The sequence below is a fragment of the Aythya fuligula genome, chromosome 17 (assembly GCF_009819795.1).
Source record: "Aythya fuligula isolate bAytFul2 chromosome 17, bAytFul2.pri, whole genome shotgun sequence".
Taxonomy (NCBI): domain Eukaryota; kingdom Metazoa; phylum Chordata; class Aves; order Anseriformes; family Anatidae; genus Aythya; species Aythya fuligula.
Window position 1 is genome coordinate 6968435 of NC_045575.1, and position 18511 is coordinate 6986945.

At 47.8% G+C, this 18511-nt stretch overlaps 1 protein-coding gene across 1 annotated transcript in view; it reads left to right on the forward strand.

Moving 5' to 3' along the window:
- Positions 1-17104, forward strand: part of TBX5 (T-box transcription factor 5) — a 33971-nt gene extending 16867 nt beyond the window's left edge. Inside the window, exons 7-8 of the mRNA XM_032199219.1 lie at positions 8384-8610; positions 16521-17104. Coding sequence (XP_032055110.1) covers positions 8384-8610; positions 16521-17104 — 811 coding nt within the window. The remainder of the gene's footprint in view (positions 1-8383; positions 8611-16520) is intronic.
- Positions 17105-18511: the final 1407 nt, after the last annotated feature.

The window sequence follows — 18511 nt, forward strand, 5'->3', positions numbered from 1 at the left end:
AACTTTTATCATTGTGTATATTAGAGAAGTATGACCTACCTTTGGGGCTTTATGTTTAATATATAAATATATATTAATATGTATTTAATCATGTTTTAATATATATATATATGTGTTTGTGTGCACATATGTAATGAAGTTTTTTCCACGAGGAACCTGCTCCCTGGCTGGCAGGTCCCGCTCCATTGGTTTTGGGAGAGTGATGGCTGTATATATCCTTGGAGAATGTGGTGGGACACACTTTTAGAGCAGTTCCTTCATTATAGAAAAAAGGTAGCTGGAAAAAAAATAAGCTTTTACAAAACAGCACACAGCCTTTAGTGCCGGAAACTGGTGACCTGACATTCATCAGGTCACTGATCTCATTAGGGGATAGAGCCACGGAGGGAATGAATTTTTCATGCTGGAAAAGCACCTTTGTTTTCTTTACTTGAATCTTAACTGTGCCTTGAGTCCCAGTGTAGGACCATTGCAGAGGGACTTTTCCAAGCTGACAGCAGACCCAGAAGAAACCCACCCCAGCAGAGAAGGCCGGTAGGCAGTACTTCCCCGCAGGACGTGCGGGCTGGCTCACAGCATCCTGGTTTTGGGGAAAACCCATTTAACCAAAGGCTGTGGTCAAGGCACATCCTCTCCTCACCCCCCAGCACTTGCATTCCTCGGAGCAGCTTAGGAGGCCTGTGTCCCGTGGATACATGCTTCTAGTACTAATCCTTCTGGTCTTAGCGTGGTGCTTGAGGCATGGACCTTGTAGGAGCAGGCATGTGTTGGCTGAAGGTGCCATATAGGACCAATGTCCCCAGGCTGGGCTGTGTTTCTGGGCTCCCTCTATGCAAAGGGTGCTTTCAGAGAGCAGAACTGCTATTCTCTGAGAAATCAGCTCATCAGATAGGTGCAGGCTGGGCTGAGGAACCCTCCCTCTGCCTGCAGAGTCAGAATGATTTCCTTAGAGCAGACACCTGCCATTTAGATAGGATGGGGTCCCTCTCCTGTAATTTCAGCTGAGTTAGAGAGTTTTACTCTACCAGCACTGGTGGTTGTGTTGCACCTTGGGCTGTCAGAGAAGGAAGGCACGGCAGGACACCAGCTTGCTGGGCTTTGCACCATTTACCTCTGTGCATCCCATGTCATGCAGTGAGCGCAGCAGCAGCAGCTCTAGATGAGGGCAATTTGGCTGTTGAACACCCAGCCTTGGCAAGCAGCAGCGGCTGCAGGGAAGGGGGATAATGCAGGGAAGAAAGGTGAATTTTGGCATCAGAAATGAGTTCTCAACTGCCTTACCGAGGACTTTCCCCTCTCTCCCTGTGTATCTCTGTGCTGTGGCCAAGGAAGAGCTGCACATTGGCAGACGTGTGTGCAAGTACAGCCCTCTCTGTGCTCTCCTTTGCAAGGCCTCCGTGTTGGTTTTTCCCCTCTCTCTTCCCAGAAGAGAAGTTAATAAGTCTGTCCAGGTAGAAGACTTCACTGAGGAGCGTTATTAAACCTTTCAGCAGCAGATGATTTCATTCAGAACGAAGAGCCACGAGCCCCAGAGAGACCCAAATTCCAGTGAAGGCAGCCTTCTGGTACACGTTCGCTTCCCCCTGCCTCCCCTTTCTTTCCTGAGGCACACGGAACCCCTTCAGCAGTTTCATTGACAGGATGAGTGCTCTGGGACAGCACGCTTTTTAACTTTCCAAGCATGAGATCAAGTTTGTTGCTTTCCTGATTTTTTTTGTCTTAAAAAAATAATAATAAATAAATAAGGAAGACATGTTAGAGGAGAACGGAGAGGGACGTAAGTTATACTCATCTGTGTTCTGTGGTCATGCTGCAAGTGAAAAGCATAAATCAGGTAAAAATTATGTAGTTGTGATGCTAGGAATATAAGAGTAAAACAGGCAGCAGAAATTCACCAAGGGTGAAGTGCGCAGAGAGATGATGAGATCTGTATTGCAGATGCCAGTGTAGGACTTTGGCCAAAGAAATTTCCTGTGCATGAGAGTTAATGGAACTGTATTAATAAAGCATAGCTATTAGTTATTGAGTAATCTGGGGGGCTGTATGCAAGTCATTATATATATATATACAATATTTTATTTTTTAATCTGTAACTGCCAAAAAAACAGCAGGGGAGAAATGTTTGTGGATCTGGGGCTAGAACAATGTGAAAGAGTAATTCTGTTAAACCCTTTAACTGATTTTGCTGTTCATTTGCAACTCCCATTGTCTTCAGCAGTTATTATGGGTGCTGGAGAGCTTCTGGAAGTCTCAGGCCCTAGTTACTGTTCATTCAAATTACTGCAATTAGTCCTTGAAGCTCCTCATTGGGAAAGCTTTTGATTGGAAAGGCGATTACGTGAAAGGGTGACTCTTGGCTCCCTGGATGGCTATCCTGGGCCTTTCCAAAGTGAGCCAGATCCAGAGCGATGCGTGCAGTGAAGGGAAGAGTGGCAGTGTAGTTCAACGCTGTGTATGTGTTTTCTCCATCAAAGATCACGAGCTGTAGCTTGCTTCCTTTGGCACCGATCCACAGTAATCTTCCTGGCTCCAAGGGAATTATTCCAAGTATTTCCCGGTGTAACTGAGAACAGAAACTGGGCCAGACCCAAAGGATATAAAATCAGTACCGTGATTCAGAACTGGCACAGCGGAGAGGCTGGTGCATTTTTGGCTGCCAATAGAATAAATTGATGAGTCGCTGGGCTCTAAAAGTGTCATCTACCCTGTCATGCTGCCATCATGTTGGAGTGATGGATCCTGTTCTGCCTAATGCAAGTGGGTCTCAGTCCGCTGCAAAATGACCCCGCTCTCATCGCATCTTCTCATTGCATCTTTACATCCACTTTCATTTCCCATGTTCTGTCACTGAAATCTCCCAAGAGCCAAATGCTGTCCGAAATGTTTTCAGTGTGAGACTTAGAGTTGTAACATCTGTTGGAGAGATGAGGTTTTCCTCCAGCAAATGGCCCTGAGGAAAGTTTCCTGGTCAAAGCCCCAGTGGAAACTGTAGACTTGAACACCATTCTGTAGAATCTGATGTAAATCAGATGAAATCCAAAATAAGGCTCTATGGATTTCACTGGAGGGTATCCACAACTCTTTTAAAGTGAGAGTAAGCTCAAGAAAAGCAGGGTAGCTGCAATATCCTCCATTGCTGGCTCTGTCCAGCAGGACCCAATCTGCAGTGGCTCAGCCCAGCATCAATGTTTGTTGTTTTTGTCTCTGTTGGCCAACATCCACCCTCCATCTCATCTCACGTTCCTCTTACATGATCAGCAGAATTTGTCTGCGGTGCCCTAGCTTTTCCGCTTGCCTTATGATGGTAGCTCTAGGTCTGTAGCATTTTCTCTTTGGGCTTGTTGCAGTGGTCTCTTTGGGCTGCACTGCGCATTCAAGAGATGGGAGCACTGGTTCGTAACTTGCACCCAGAGTAGTTGAACCCTCTCCATGTGTTCAGCTCAGGACATTTGGTATGCTGGTGGAGCATGCTGCTGTGCACAACCTTCTGTGTTTCTCTGTGGATGTTTTGCATTGTTTTCCTAGACATCCAGCCTAGGGCATTATTTTTTTGTGGGGCCGGCCTATGGGCCCCATGCACAGAGAGCTCGTATTTGATTTGAGGTAAGAGTGAAGGAATTACTCAGGAGTCCCTCTCTCACCAGGTCCTCTCACACTGTAGATTATCCACCTCAAGCTCTCCAGGCAGTCTCCTGAGAGTGGTACGATTTTATTACAATATGTTGGAAATAAGCTGAAATGAACATGCAGTGACAATTGACAATTGTTTGCTGGTTTATTTTTTTCCTGGGAGGTGTTATATTTATTCCAGTCACATTTTTTTTTTTCTTCCTCTCTCTATATCTTTTGTGGCTGACTTCCATTTCTTTCCCACTCTCAAGTCTCAGCAGGAAGGACAAAAATTGGTGGCCTGGGAAATACAAAATCAAATGCCTTTGAGTCATGTTTGAACATCTGCAGTAAGGTTGTGATTCTGCACTGCTGCAGCCGTGGGTGCTGAGCGGATGGAGAGCGCAGGGCTGGTAGGACAGCAGGCATTTGTCCTTCTATAACGAGTGCTTGTAGGAGCTAAAAATCTCATGACACTTGGGAAAGAGTGAAGGGGAATGTCTGGTCTTGGCCACTTGATACACGATAAACCAGCCTTTAGACTAGGAATTGTCACCGTGAACAAGATCTAGACAAACACCAGATTTGGGTCTCCAAAAGAATGTTGTGAGACCATGGCAGCACAACCATGGGGAAATTCCCTTTCATTTCATGCCCCTTGTGGAGGTATTGGCATGGTCCTTGAGGGCTGATATTTAATAGCTCTTTTGAAGTCTTGTTACCATGAGCTACAACAACTCTGGAGAGCCTTGATATATTTGCTTTGTTAGGGAAAAATCAGAAGCACCTTCTTAAACCATTTGATTAGGGCCACTAGGGACTGGGTGTTGTAACATGGAAGCTTCCCAGTTATAAACTGTGGATTTTTGAAGAGCTTTTTAACTTTTTTCTTTTGTCTGCCAGCCGCATTTACTATGCGCTGGCTAGTACATTAGGAAACTTCAAGTCTGCACATGAAAATATGTTGAAAATTATTAGTCTCTTACAACATAGCGATAAGCAAGAAAATGGGCTGGATGCCGCTCTCTGAAGATTTCTCATTTTTTCACAGTTTTTATTGGTTTGCAGAGGCCACTGAGGTTTCCAGCTGTGAGATTACAAAACCTCATTGAACTTCCTCCTCTAAATCCTTTGTTAGATGTGAATGTGTGGCATAAGTGGCCTCATCCAGCTCCCGAGTCTGTCCTGGTGAAGGTGTCATTTGGCTGGGGAAGATGTCACGAGATGTGAAAATGGGACAGGTTTCCACCTTGCCCGGCACAACTCGCCCTTCTTCCCAGTGCCCCTCTGCTATCGTAGTACACGAACTACGGTATCCGAATATTCATCGTTAGCCACTCAGACTTTAAATAGACCAGTGACAGCTTCCTTCCTCATAAATTCTTTCCCCAACCAACTTTTCCTTTTCTTCCAATTTTATAATTTTCAATGAGAGAAAAAAAAATCATTCATTAACACATAAATATGAAACTGTAACTTGCATTCTGGCTCAGGAACAGCAGTCTGTCCCGTGCTGCATGGACAACTGCCTATATTGCTAGTGTTAAGTCAGTCTCTTTTTTTTTTTTTTTTTTTTTTTCCTCCTCCCAACCTCTCTGCATTTTTTTTGGACAGCAACTGTTCTGGACACAACAATCGTTTTGTGCCAGCAGTGAACAAAACCTTTCATTCCATTAAACTGTGGCCCAGGATTACAACCAGCTATTTTGGGAATAGTGACTTTTAGGCACTGAAAAAAAAAATCTGATACATTTTTAAAGACCAAAGGACAATATAAAATGGTAGCTGCACACACTCCATATCGTGCACTCAGGAAACAGTATAAATGTTTCAAGATGACTGTTGTGTTTTAAGGTACCAAAGCAATCTTTTTATTAGAGTGCAGCTCCTGTAAGGAAGAAAAATGTAGAAATGTGGAGATAACTGCCTTTGTGCATAGAAAAACAAAGTGAAAGGAAGAAAATACTTTTGATATTTAGTTAGAAAATACTTTCCTTCCTCTCCCTCTCAAATAGTTCATTTTTTGGCAAAAATAGCACCCAACATGTTTTGACTGAGATGGAAATATTTCGGTCCGAGAGAAGTCCTAGCGGTGCCTCCTGGGAGCTGCTGCTTGGAAACTTGGTGCTTCCAACCTGTGCTGGCTCCAGCACGAGTCTGGCTGCTCCACGCTCCTTCTGACAGCCACGGGGGCTGTGGTTTCACTGGGGAAATGCAGTCAGGGAAAAATTTGGTTCTCAGTGCACAGCAGGAGTGTGGGACTCTGAAACCACCTGTGCTGGCGCTCCAGGGTAAAAACATTGCAGTTTAAGGCATTCAGCTCTATTATAGAAAAGAGAACTTTTAATCAGTGAGAAACAACCTTTTTTTTTTTTTTTTTTTTTTTTTTGTTTGTTGTTGTTGTTTCTTCCCCTGCTCCCCCAGCTCTCTATTAGGTCAGAAAGCATTGATTTAGGTGAGCAGTGTCCAGCTGGGGGCTGTTCTCAGTGTTTGGGTGGTGCTTTGCAGAGCAAGACAGCTGACATTGGTGGAGGTCCCTGTGAGCTACCAGGAGAGTTCATTCCTGTGGTGTAGAAAATGCCCATGCAGATCTAACCCCACTTGCAAAGGGGGTGAGGATGACTCTGTCCAAAGGAGACATCCAAATCTCCCAGCACTGAAGCAGCAAGAAACTATGACAGCAGTTACCTTGGCATCCTCCAAAAAAGCCACAGAAAACATGGTGTGACATCAGGCCATAGCGTGTCCCCCTCCTCCTCCATGGCAGCTTGTAGGCAGCACATTGTGTTTTTGTTGTTGTTTTGTTTGTTTTTAAGTAAATAAACAAGACTGTGTAATTTTTGGGAGGGATGTGTGTCACCTTCTGGCAGCTTTTCTCCTCAGAAGAGCAATGTGGTGAGGATGCAGCTTTGGAGCGTCATCTCCATGAATATTGTTGCATGAACATGGAGCATGGCAGGAGAAGCCAGCTGAAAACCATGATCTAGTAGGGCTGGGAGACCTCCTAGCACCTAGCAGATTTGGAGATCGCTTGAGAGGTTTGAAGGCCATAGCTCTCAACCTTCCTGCACCTCCCAGCAGGAGCTCCTGGGATGAAAGCACTAGTGGTGGCTGTCCACTGATGGAGAGGTTTTATGAAGCCCACTGCATCCTCTGGCATCTATTGCTACCTTGTGTATGAGAAGGACAAGTCTCTGCTTCCTCCCAGGTTCCCCCGTCCATCCCTCTTTATTCATTGTGCACAGCTTGGACTTCACTTCTGGACAAAAAACTTTCTGGTCAGCCAGCCCAAGTGGGTGGAAAGCCCTGCTCCTGTGGGGATGAGCTGCTGGGCTTCCAGGGGAAGAGACCCCCTTTTTGAGTAGCCTCTGCTTGGCAAGCCACCAGTGCCCGGGGTTTGGAAAGCTTTTGTGGCACAATGAGAGATGCATTCATTTGGTTTTGAGCTCCTGGGTGAGTTTCCCCTTCATAACAGCTCGGTTGCTAATATTTCTGGCAGTCACTGCAGCAGTGGTTTGGATGAAAGCTCCCTGCTGTGAGTAGGTTTATATAATTGGTATTGTTAAATTTTGTAAATAAATTCTGAGTTTCTACAGCAATAGGTCCTCTCTACGGGGCCTAAAAGGAGATTTGGGGCTTCTCCTCTATGTGTAGGTGGCCAGGTGAGCCTACTCAAGGTGGATTTAAGGATCTGTCCTCACTCCAGCAGAGCAGCCTTGGGCAGGTGAGTAGGGTACCCCAAAGCCTCTTTGGTCCAAAGGCTGCAGCTTCGAAGATGAGAGCTTGTGTTGTAGCCTGGGCTCTGGCTTCTCTGATCCTGGTGGCACTTCACAGGTTGCTGCTGTGCGACCTGCTCTTAAGGCATTTCAGCAATCTTTGGGTTCAGTGTGTGCCTAGCTGTCTTTCCAGCAGACCAGAGGGAGGTTAGTACCTCCCGTGAGGTCTCTGAGCCCCCCTGTTCGCTTCTCAGTCCTACAGGGCAGAAATAACCTTGTCTGCTGATGTGCTTGGAGAAATGTCTCCAGAACTGTAGGGGCTTGTAGGAGAGGGGTATGTAGCAAGGGCTGGCAAAACATCCATGCTCCAAAACAGATTTCAAAAAAGTGAATAAACCAGACTTTCCATCAGCGCTTGCCCTCCCAGCCTGGCTCCATTTGTGCACGTGGCTCTGGCATGCATCAGGTCTCGGTGACTTATTTATTTCTCTTCCCTGAGCACTCTGGAAAGGAGCTTGTTCTCTGGCCCAGAGATCCCCTGCTCAGGAGAATCAGGCTGGAGGAGCCTGGGGAAAAGGAATGGGGACAATAACCAAAAGGGGAAAAAGTAGTTCTAAATATTTAATCCATCTCCAAGTCAGCTTGGTTCCCTGTAAGCAACTTGGCAGAGATGAGGTTTTTATTCACACGTGTGCTCCCATACACAATATAAATAGTATGTGATTTATAAATGCTATTACAATATTCACGTAAAAATCTTGCGTATTTTGCTAAGAGGACATGTATCTATTTTGTGTGTGTGTGTGTCAAACAGCAACAGTGGTGGAAGAAGCAAGAACATAATGGGAAAAATACTAAACGGAAAGCAAAAGGGGAGAGTGCTGCAGCGATAAAGCATGACGGGGCTGCAGTCTCCTGGGGGGGACATCTCTATTTCCCTGAAAGACTCTTCAAACACCATGACACTAATGTACTGCCTTCGTTTATTAATTCACCGATCTATTTATTAATTGATTGCTTTTCTGCTTTGTATTTTTTATTTGTTTGTTTGCTTTTAGTAAGGAGTACCCGGTTGTTCCCAGGAGCACGGTGAGACAGAAAGTGTCCTCAAATCACAGCCCCTTCAGTGGTGAGACCAGGGTCCTTTCCGCCTCCTCCAACCTGGGCTCCCAGTACCAGTGTGAGAACGGGGTGTCGAGCACCTCCCAGGACCTGCTGCCGCCCGCCAACCCCTACCCGATCTCCCAGGAGCACAGCCAGATCTACCACTGCACCAAGAGAAAAGGTCAGAGCTTGGATGCTCTCACTTTGCGACTTCCCCCCCCTCCTAGCGTGACCATCAGCATTATTCTGTGGTGTTCCCCTTGCTGTTGGACTTGAAGATGCACAAGGGGTGAGGGCAATCCACCGAGCTGGGCTGGGGAACTCATCTCACCAGTGTGAGCCTAAATCCCCTTTCCTGCTGCTGGGCTGGGAGCGAGCTATTTGGAGGGGTAGCCATACCTTCCACCCCAGTTGAATCCACATTCAGCAAGATAGCTGTGGCAGGAGATAAAGCTGGCTTATCTGGCTCCATGGTCCCTCAGACGGGATTAATCTCTGAGTGTAGATACCTTGACAGCTTGGGTTTTGCACAGTTTTGGACCGAGAGTCTCACAGTTGGGAGATATTTGCCCATATGCAGAAAGCATTTCCACTTAAATGCCTGGTCTAATGAGCGGGGCATGGGATTGAAAACCATGATATCCATGTTCATTCCCCTCTGGCGCGACTGACCTGCTTTGACAGAGCTTGAGGGATCCAACTGTGAGTGCTTTACGCTGACTGCTGAGCTCGTCCTGGCGTGAAGGACCCAGGGTAGCGAGGGGATAATTGTTCTCGGGCAGGAGAAGCACTTGGCAGGCTATCCCTTCCTCTCCCAAAGCAATAGGAGTGCCCAGCTGCAAGGCTGAGGTAGCAAAACTCTCAGATCAAGTCCAGACCCTCAGAAGAATAGGGAATTTCCAGGGCAGAGTGTTACAGGGTGGCCAGGAGATCATTGCTGCCCTTTCCCTTTCCTCCATGATTTAGCACAGGAAAAGCCAACGGGAGACTGCACTGTGGCAAATGCACCAAGAACTGCTCCAGCTTGGTAGCCTCTTCCTACAGCAGATCCCTTCCTGCTTCCCTGCACTGTCCTATCAGCCACATCATTATTTTTAGCAGTGTAACCCCGGGGACACTGGGACGTGCAGAAAAGGCTCAGGGCAAAGGTAGCGGATGTGGGAAGTGCTGGGAGATGGGGCAGGAGGGCAGTGGAAATTGGGGTCTCTCACATCCTTGGGGAATCCCCCAGGTGTTGTAACATCAGTTGTGGGGGCATGTGTATGTGTACAAAGGCAAAACGTTGAGAAATCATAATATTTTCCTGGTGTAAAAGGCAAATGGAAAATAGAGGAATAATTTTCTGAGCATTCCTCCATCCTCGTGCTCATAAAACCTGTGTCAAAGCTGCAGTGGGAAATGGTGACGCTAGGTTTGGGCTAGCTGTCAGGCAGGGAATAAAGAGTAGCAGAGGCCTCCCAGGGTGTCCCGTAAGGTCAGAGGTGAGCCGTGTCACCCTTGCTGTCCCCATGCTGATGCAGAGCTATGGATGCAAGCTGCCGGGACACAAAACCCTGTCCGTGGTTGTGATGGGACAAGAGGTCACATTTACCCTTGGTGTCCCTTAGTCTGAGCTCCAGCCTCAGTGCTTCTCTGCCCCAGGAGCTGAGCTCTCACCATTCCTCTTCCCCTTCACAAAACCTAACCCAAACGAGCTGCCCAAATGGCAGCAACCCCTTCGGACAACCTCTGACTGCTGCGTGTCCCCGCACCGCAGGGCAATCCATCATTTGCCTCCGCGTTGTAAAGCGATAAGGACTCAGCAGAGGTTTCCTTCCAGTTTTGGGATTCCCGCTAAGTGGTGTCTCCATGGGTGGTTTCCCTCAATCCCCCAATTATCTCACTTCCTCTTATTGTCACAAAAGAGACGACTATCTGCCCCATAATAAGCTCCCCGGCCCCTTTCTGGCCTGCGTGGCCCTTGCCAAAGTGCAGGAGACCGGCGGAGCGCGTCCTTGTCTGTAGGGCTGATGGCCCCTCATTATCTCACCGATGGCTTGAGTGGCACAAGCAGTTAAGGGCCTTTTATCAAAGCCGCCAAATGCTTTAATCAAAGAGAAGCAGCGTCCTGTCCGATACCACCGGCTTCTTCCGCGAGGCTGCTGTCTCAGGAGCCCGAGCCCTGGCTCTCCTCGCTGTGCTTTTTCCCCTCCCCATGCATCCAAGCAAATCGAAAACAGCCACCAGGGCTTAAAGGAAAGAAACACAAAGTTAATGGGAAACAGAGAGCCAACGTAAGCTGCCAAGCAGCTCTTTGCAAAGTGAAATTAATTAAAAAAAAAAAAAAAAAAAAAGAAAAAAAAAGTAAGTAGAGATGAGCAATTCTGTTCAGATAAATCAGAACGTGATCCAAGGTTTCATATCAGACTCAGGCTGTGCGTGGTACTTTCTTCTAGTGCTGAGCAAGGGTCTTTATTAAATGAGGGAAAATAATCCTACCTATAATATTTCTCTTTATCTTCCTCTTCCAGCCTCCCCTTTTCCAGTGAAATATTAAGCTCTTCCTCACACCTCTCCCGCTTTCCTGCTTTAATTTTTCTGCACAATTTTTAACAAGCCTTACGATCTCAGGAAAAAATGTAGCAGCATGTTGAGTTCTAGCATACCTCTGTCTATTTTCTGGACTGGGAATTTTATTGATTTCATTGGATCATCGACTTCCCAAACATTGGCTCCTCTTCAGTCAGTTCAGGATTTGTCTCCAGCAGATTATTTCCCCTCCACAAGGCTGTGGTTGTGGGCAAGTTTTTGCAGGGGCAGAGGGCAGTTCGCCTGGGTTTGAGACCAGCTGGTGTCTGTATCTTCTAAAAAAAATACCACCCCTGTTTTCCAAGATAGTCTCTCGGATACTGCTCCTTCCAGCTTTGACATCTTGTGATATTTGTCTGGAGCCCTTTTAATCAGGAGGGCAAGTCTTCGTTTAGGCTTGGTTAAGAATAGATCTGTGTTCGAGCAGCTAAAAGGAACCTCGTTTGACTTCTACTTTCTTGGTGACTGAGGACCAAGGTTTAGCTCCGTGTCTGACAGTGTTGTTCTTAGCTGTCAAGTCAAGATGGATTCGCTCTGGGGATCTGATATAGAGCTGCATTAGGGGAGAGCAGCAGGGCTGCGAGGGGATGTTATCTCCGAAGGCTCCTCTGTCTCAGGGAGCTGATCCTCCTCTGGGCGAGGAAGGAAGGACACATCCCAGAGCCACAGCTCTGGCAATTCCTGGTGCCTGGCTGGGGACCTGGGGTCACAGCATTGGGAATGACCCCAGCGTGGCGTGATGAGGCGGCTGCTCCAGGCACTTTCTGGACATGCTAAATGCAGTCCTTGAGGCAGGAATTGTCCTGCATTGTGTCCTAGCTCCACGCTGAGATCACTTATGGCATTTCACTCAGGCTGGACTTGGGTGGATGTATGAACTCCAAAACTCTGTCCTACTAAGGAGTGGCCTCAGCTCATGATGTGGATTTTTAGGCTGTAACAACGATCTGTTAAAGCGTCACTCTTTCTCTAGTTCTCCACTTCTCCCTCTCTCGTTGCTGTGCTTGGAGGAGACCAAAAGGATTTTCCAGCAGGCAGCTGGCTTTGTCTTTGATTTTAGCCCCACATCCCAATTAGGGCATCGGGGCTTGTTTTCCCTTGTGTTATCCTCTCCCTTCAGACTTCCTGTGAACTGAAAAGTCATCCCTCTAAACCCCTGCTCCCTCCCAGCCTTACACAATCTCAACCACTTGGCAGATTTCTGGGATGCTTGCGATGCTGAACAGGAGGCAACTGGAACAGCCTCTCCCCGGGGAGGTTATAAAAGTTGTCATGTTGGCACTCTGAGGGAGAAGGATGCAGCAGAATCCACCGGCTCCAGCCAGTGAGGACTGTCTCCTTCAGCCTCTTAGCTTGGACGTGACCCTGCCCATGGGGAAGAATATATCTTTCATCCTCTTCCTGCTCTGCTGAGGTTGGTGGGGATGCAGCAATGCTTTTCCCCCATTCTCCTCCATAACAGGCACTGTTAGGGAGGAAAAACCTCTTAATTTCCCAAGCTGATTTCTCCCTGCCCAGCTTTTCTGTCACTTGGAGAAGCTCTAGGACCAGAGCTGAACAAAAATCAGGTGTGGGAGGTCTACTTGGAGGACTTGCTTCTCGTCCTGCTGACGGTTTGGGAGATGCAAGGAGTTTGCCAAGCCTTGAGCTACGCTGTGGCCAGAGCTGTCTGCAGCTTGGGTAGAGGCAGCTGGGAGCCCAGAACAAGGGGGCTGCTGGGGCACCAACAGAGAGGAATAATTTGTCTGCATGGTGGGGAGATATTCAGGGGGTTGGTGTGTGCCCAGCCCTGCTGGTGGGGCTGTTCTTTCAGCAGCTTCATGCAGACTCCCCGCTGTCTCATCAGGAGATGCTTCCTGTGCCTTTGCAGGGGCTGTTAGCTGCCCCTGGAAGAGGCTCCAGCTTTTGGTGCTGGGTTTTGTTGCCCCTCTGCTCCCCTGCAATGCATCACAGCCACTGCAAACCTTGTGACTGCTAGAACAATAGCATAGCCGCAACACATCTTAGGTTTCATGTCCTAGGACGTGTGTCCTGCTTGCCCTTTAAAGATGCACATTTTGGTTAAATCCGTCTTTTTCTTTTCTTCTTTGACAACCCTTGTCAGCTTTGCACGTTGTGATTAGCTATTCGTGCTCATGCTAGATTCATACAAGAAACCAGACTGAGCAAGACAACAGCATTAATGACAATCATCCATTGTGCCTCCCTGACAAAGATGGGATGAGCCTACTGTAATGTCCTGAAAGTGTGGGTGAGCTTTAAAAGCTCAAACAATCGGGTCCTGTTCTGCATTGTCTTCCATCCTGGGGAGCTGATTATCATGAATATGAAAGGAGATCCCCTGATTTACACCAAGGGAAGAGATGGGCCCTGGACACCCTGAAGTCCAGAGATCTTGCATGTTTGCATTTCATCCTGGATGGCCCTAATCTTGGAATTGGGAAAATTCCATTTAAAAAGCCATTTGTGTGGTATTTACAACCCAGCTGGAAGTAGTAAATACCGGAAACCTTGGAACTGCTTACACTCTCGCTCAAGCTCCTTCGTTAGATAGATCATCAAATTCCTTGCACAGGAGCCAGTTTCCACCCCGTTCTGCAGGCTCCGTTTTCCTTGGACCCACTTCGGAGCAGCTTCTCCCGGGTGCTGGCAGCTTCCCCCTGCTTGGCAGAACCCTTTGCTTTTTGAGGTTTGTGCAGTATCGAGGGGCTGGTCGCAGGAGCTGATTGCCACCCTTGGCTTCCAAGAATAGCAGTGAGGATGGGCAGCATCTCCCAGGACCTCCAGCATCTCCTGAGGGTGTGCAGCACCTCCTGGGGCTTTGCCACCAGGGGAAGGACAATGAAGGGCTGTTAGGGAGCCAGGATCATGAAAGAAACCGGAGCAGAGTGGATGCTTCTCTACTATGTCCTGCTGATGCTGAGGAGGTGAGAGGACCTTCAGGAAGAGGATGTAGCCTTGGGGTGCAGTGCCCAGGCTCCGGAGCAGGTGGGGATGACTCTAAATAAGAATGGGATGGGAATACCTCCTTCCAGCATTGCAGGAGAGCTTTCTTTGGCTTGTTCCACTTTTTGCCGTGCTCTTACTTGAAGAAGTCCCCTGCCTGCCCCCAGATCTGTGGGGATAACCTTCACATGCTTGGTGTTGGCTCTGATTTCCTCTGTGAGGAGTGGTGAGGTAACGCCAGGTCAGAGTAGGGACCACGGACCAGTGCAGATCCATCAGCTGAGGATCTCTGCTCTGCATCATCCCACCTTCAAGATGGACCGTTCTCTTCTCTTGAGCACTTTGAGATTACACAGGTGGGAAAAGCATCAGGAAGAGGGGCCAGAGGGTGGGCAAGAAGGGTTAGGGTAGGCTGTGACCTTTGTTAGCATCCCCTCTGGAGACACGCATGCTGCGCTTAAACAACTTAAGACCTGGAGTGACAGTGCCCTTTTTACACTCAACATCAGTAAGAATGGGCCTAAAGAGGCCAGCAGAGCAATTGGTAGAGCTTAGGAAAGGAGAGAGGGAACCTATGGGTTTTCACCAATGTGCTGGCTGTTTTTATTTTTCTCTCTTCACCTGCGGTATGCTCTGGAAGAGGATCCGTGGCTCTGCCTGGCTGTGCTGTGGCAGGGAGAGAAATGTCTGGGCTAAATGGAAAAATCAGCAACCTCAGGTTGTAAGTCAGGCACACTTTTGCACCATGGAAAAACAGGGTTCGACTGTTTTGTGTTGTATATATTAAAAAAAAATAAAATAAACAGTCAAACCCCAAGCCAGTGATTTCTAATGCCAGCAGAGTAATGCGGTTTAATGCTGAAAACTTTATTAGCAGAACAATGCTTCATTTTACAAGATATTGTTTTTCCACCCTAGTGCTCTTATTACTCAGTGTTGGGTTAGGGATCCAAAACTTTTAGGCTGCCTGTAAAAGCTAGAGCTACTCCAGCCATATGTACCTCCTGCGATAGACCCGAGCTCAGCAGGGAGCTGAAGGCAGTGTTTCCAGCTTCCATCCTTCAAGGAACTTCATCATTTTCCCTATAAAAAAATAAGCCTGATCAGGAGTAAGGGCAGTGATATGCTTTTTCTCTGCTCACTGCTTCAGCTGTGTTAAAGACGCTATTGCAATGCTTGGTTCTCATGCCCAGCTGTAGTGGTTGCCCTTGGTAGGCACCTGAGTGGGAGTAATGGGTTATTTTACAAGCAGAGAGGGTGCAGTTTGGAGAAACACGTCTGTTTACAGCAAGGAGGGTACATACGAGTTTGCCAGCAACAAACAGTGCCAGTCTGCACCTCCCGAAGCTGAGACGTGGAGCAAAACCACAGGAGTTTGTGCAAGTGCCTTCTGGTGGGGACGTGCTTTTGTCCTCCTTTTTATGGAGCTGTTTGTTTCTTTCGTGTTTCAGGGGTTAAAAAAAAAAAAAAAAAAAAAAAAAAAAAGGCAGCTCAGATCATGCTGGTTGAGGAAATTTGAAGAGGGCTATTTCTTGCAGTATTCTTTCCCATTTTACCCTTGTTGAAAGGGTTCAGGGCTTTCTGTCCCGAGAGGCTGTAGTCTAAGTGGGATGTTTTTCTGCCTGCACCAGGAATCCTGCTTTTGAAGCAGCAGCAGCAAAGTTAATCTGGGTCAGAACAAGCTCCCTTTCGCTTGCCTCGCTGTCCTTAAAATCTCTTGGTGAACTGCTCGTCCCCGGGCACTTTGCCATCCATCCCAGCAGAGCTGGATTTCATTTGGTGACCCTGCGAATGAATAAATAAGCACACATTCATTTATTCATTTTGCTGCCCCCGAGAGATTTCACCTAAATTGTTTATCTCCTTCCCTCTGTTGGCACGGCGTTGTTGCGGGAAACAAAGGGCTCTGCAAGCTGCGCCTTGTTGTTTTGAGATGGGAAATTCACTTCTCTTTTTCTTTCTGCTTGGCCACAGCACGCAGCTCTGCGTGGATTTATGTGCCCCTTGGCACAGCTGAGGGCTATAAATGTCCAAATCTTGATTGCCTCAACTCCGCCGTAGCTGGTGCCCTCCCGGTGGGATTTTTTATTATGATCTCTACTTTTCTGTCACTTATCACAAAAAAAATTAATGTATCATTGTTAAAGCTTTTTAATTAACAGCATCGGCTCTGAGGCTCTGGGTGTGGGGACCTCTGCTAGGGTATTGTGTCTGCAGGCAGGAGGTGCTGCTCTGGCCAAAGTGCTGGCAGCAGCAAGAGATGATAAATTTGGTGATGTGGTGGCTTGTGTGGGTTATCACCAAAAAAGATAAGTCTCAAGGTTCTTTTGGCATCTTACAGTGTTGCTTGTGCTCACAGAGCTCCCAGCTAACCCCCTCCCTCCCCGGTCCAGGGACAAAAACAGTGGTCAACTTCAGTGGGATCCATTCAGACCGATCTCAAGGGCTGTGACACAGCTGGGGGAAGTCTCTGGACTCGCTCCGTGCAGGCTGTGCTCCTGGCAGGAGGAGGATAATCCTGCCGGGCTGCAGGGCACGGTGTTGGTGTTGGCTACCAGGAGTTTTCTCTCCCAACAGATGAGGAATGTTCCACCACCGAGCATCCCTACAAGAAGCCCTACATGGAGACTTCTCCGGCAGAAGAGGATCCCTTCTACAGGTCCAGTTACCCCCAGCAGCAGGGACTGAACACTTCATACAGGACTGAATCAGCCCAGCGCCAAGCGTGCATGTACGCCAGCTCCGCTCCCCCCACGGACCCCGTGCCCAGCCTGGAAGACATCAGCTGTAACACGTGGCCCAGCGTGCCCTCCTACAGCAGTTGCACAGTGTCTGCCATGCAGCCGATGGACAGGTTACCCTACCAGCATTTCTCTGCCCACTTCACCTCGGGGCCGCTGATGCCCCGGCTGGGCAGCGTGGCCAACCATACCTCCCCCCAGATAGGAGACACCCACAGCATGTTCCAGCACCAGACCTCGGTTTCTCACCAACCCATCGTCCGGCAGTGTGGACCCCAAACGGGCATCCAGTCCCCCCCCAGCAGCCTCCAGCCCGCAGAGTTCCTCTATTCCCACGGCGTGCCTCGAACCCTCTCGCCCCACCAGTACCACTCGGTGCACGGCGTGGGCATGGTGCCAGAGTGGAGCGAGAACAGCTAACCAGGCAGCCGCGGCCACAGCGTCAGCCACGGCAAAAGAAATGGAGGAAAAAGAAATAAAAAAAGGAAAAAAAAAAACAAACCAACAACACCCTGTCAGTAATAAAAAAGAGAGCGTTTTGCAAGACTCCTTGAAGTGAATGTTCACCGTTAGCACTCGAGAGGGACGGACGCTGATTGACACCACGGACAAAGCAGTCATCGGCCTCGGTGTGACTTGCCCCCCCTTTTTTTCTTTTGGTTCAAAAGGAAAACCAACAGATTGGCACGCTGCCCCCCACCGTGCCCACCACCCAACTTGTGTTGCTGCCACAGCGAACCCCCTGCCCCATCGCCCCCCTCCCCAGCCCCTGCTCTTTTTGTTCTCAAAGGGACATGAGACTCCTGCTGCCTTTATCAACACGGCCAGAGTGCTTGAATGAAAACAACTAGGATGTTACTTTTTTTTTTTTTTTTTTTTGTGGTGTTGATGTTGACGATGTTATATAATAAATAATAATATATATATTTTTTTCTTTCAATTTTCTCAAAAAAAAAAAAAAAAAAAAAAAAGACACCGGCCCTTTTTACCAAGGGTGGAGCTTGGAGTGCTGTTTTTATTTTTTTCATTAGTGTTATCGTTGTTGCTTCTCAACAGAAAAGAGGTATTCTGAACCCGCAAATAGGAAAAAACAGGTACCTACCTCGCCCAGGTGTTGTACCACGAGTGAAATTGCTCACTGCTATTTCCTTAAAATCGCCATATGTCCCCCAAAACGCATCTCTGTGGGAACCAGCCTAGGAACCTCACCCCCTTGCTCACTCCCAATTCTCTCCTACTTTCCTTCCCACCTCCTGGTCTTTCCAGTCCATCAGCTGTCTCTGTCAGAAATGTGGGGTATCTTTCTAACTTGAAAACCTCCACAGCTTGTCTGCTGCTGATTTTTTTGCCAGCGCGTGGAAAGCGAGGCTGTGAGCCAGCTGCAAGGGGGAAGAGAGGGGGAGAGGATGCGGGGAGCAAAAGGAAAATCTGTAAGCATGATGATGGTGATTGCTTGCAATCCTCAGCTTTCAGTTTGTTGGTCATTCTTTTTCTTCCTCTCTACAAATAAAAATAAATAAAGAGAAAGGGATACCTGTCTGGGTATGCCGAGACATTTAGTAAATGTGTTTGAACGGAGCAGAAAATGATCACAGGGGGCTGGGAGTAGGGGAAGCAAGAAGAAAGGAAAAAGCAAATGCTTGTAAGTAAAAATGCCTACTGCAAGGACTCTTCAGGTGTAAAATTTACTGGTTCTATTTATTTATACATGGGAGTTTGAGTAAGTCCTAATGGGTCACGAAGCCAGAAAAGCAGCTGATTCAGAGGGGCTCATGGTTTATTGAAACTGAACTTTGCTTTCTTCATTTTTTTTTTCTCCAAGCTGTG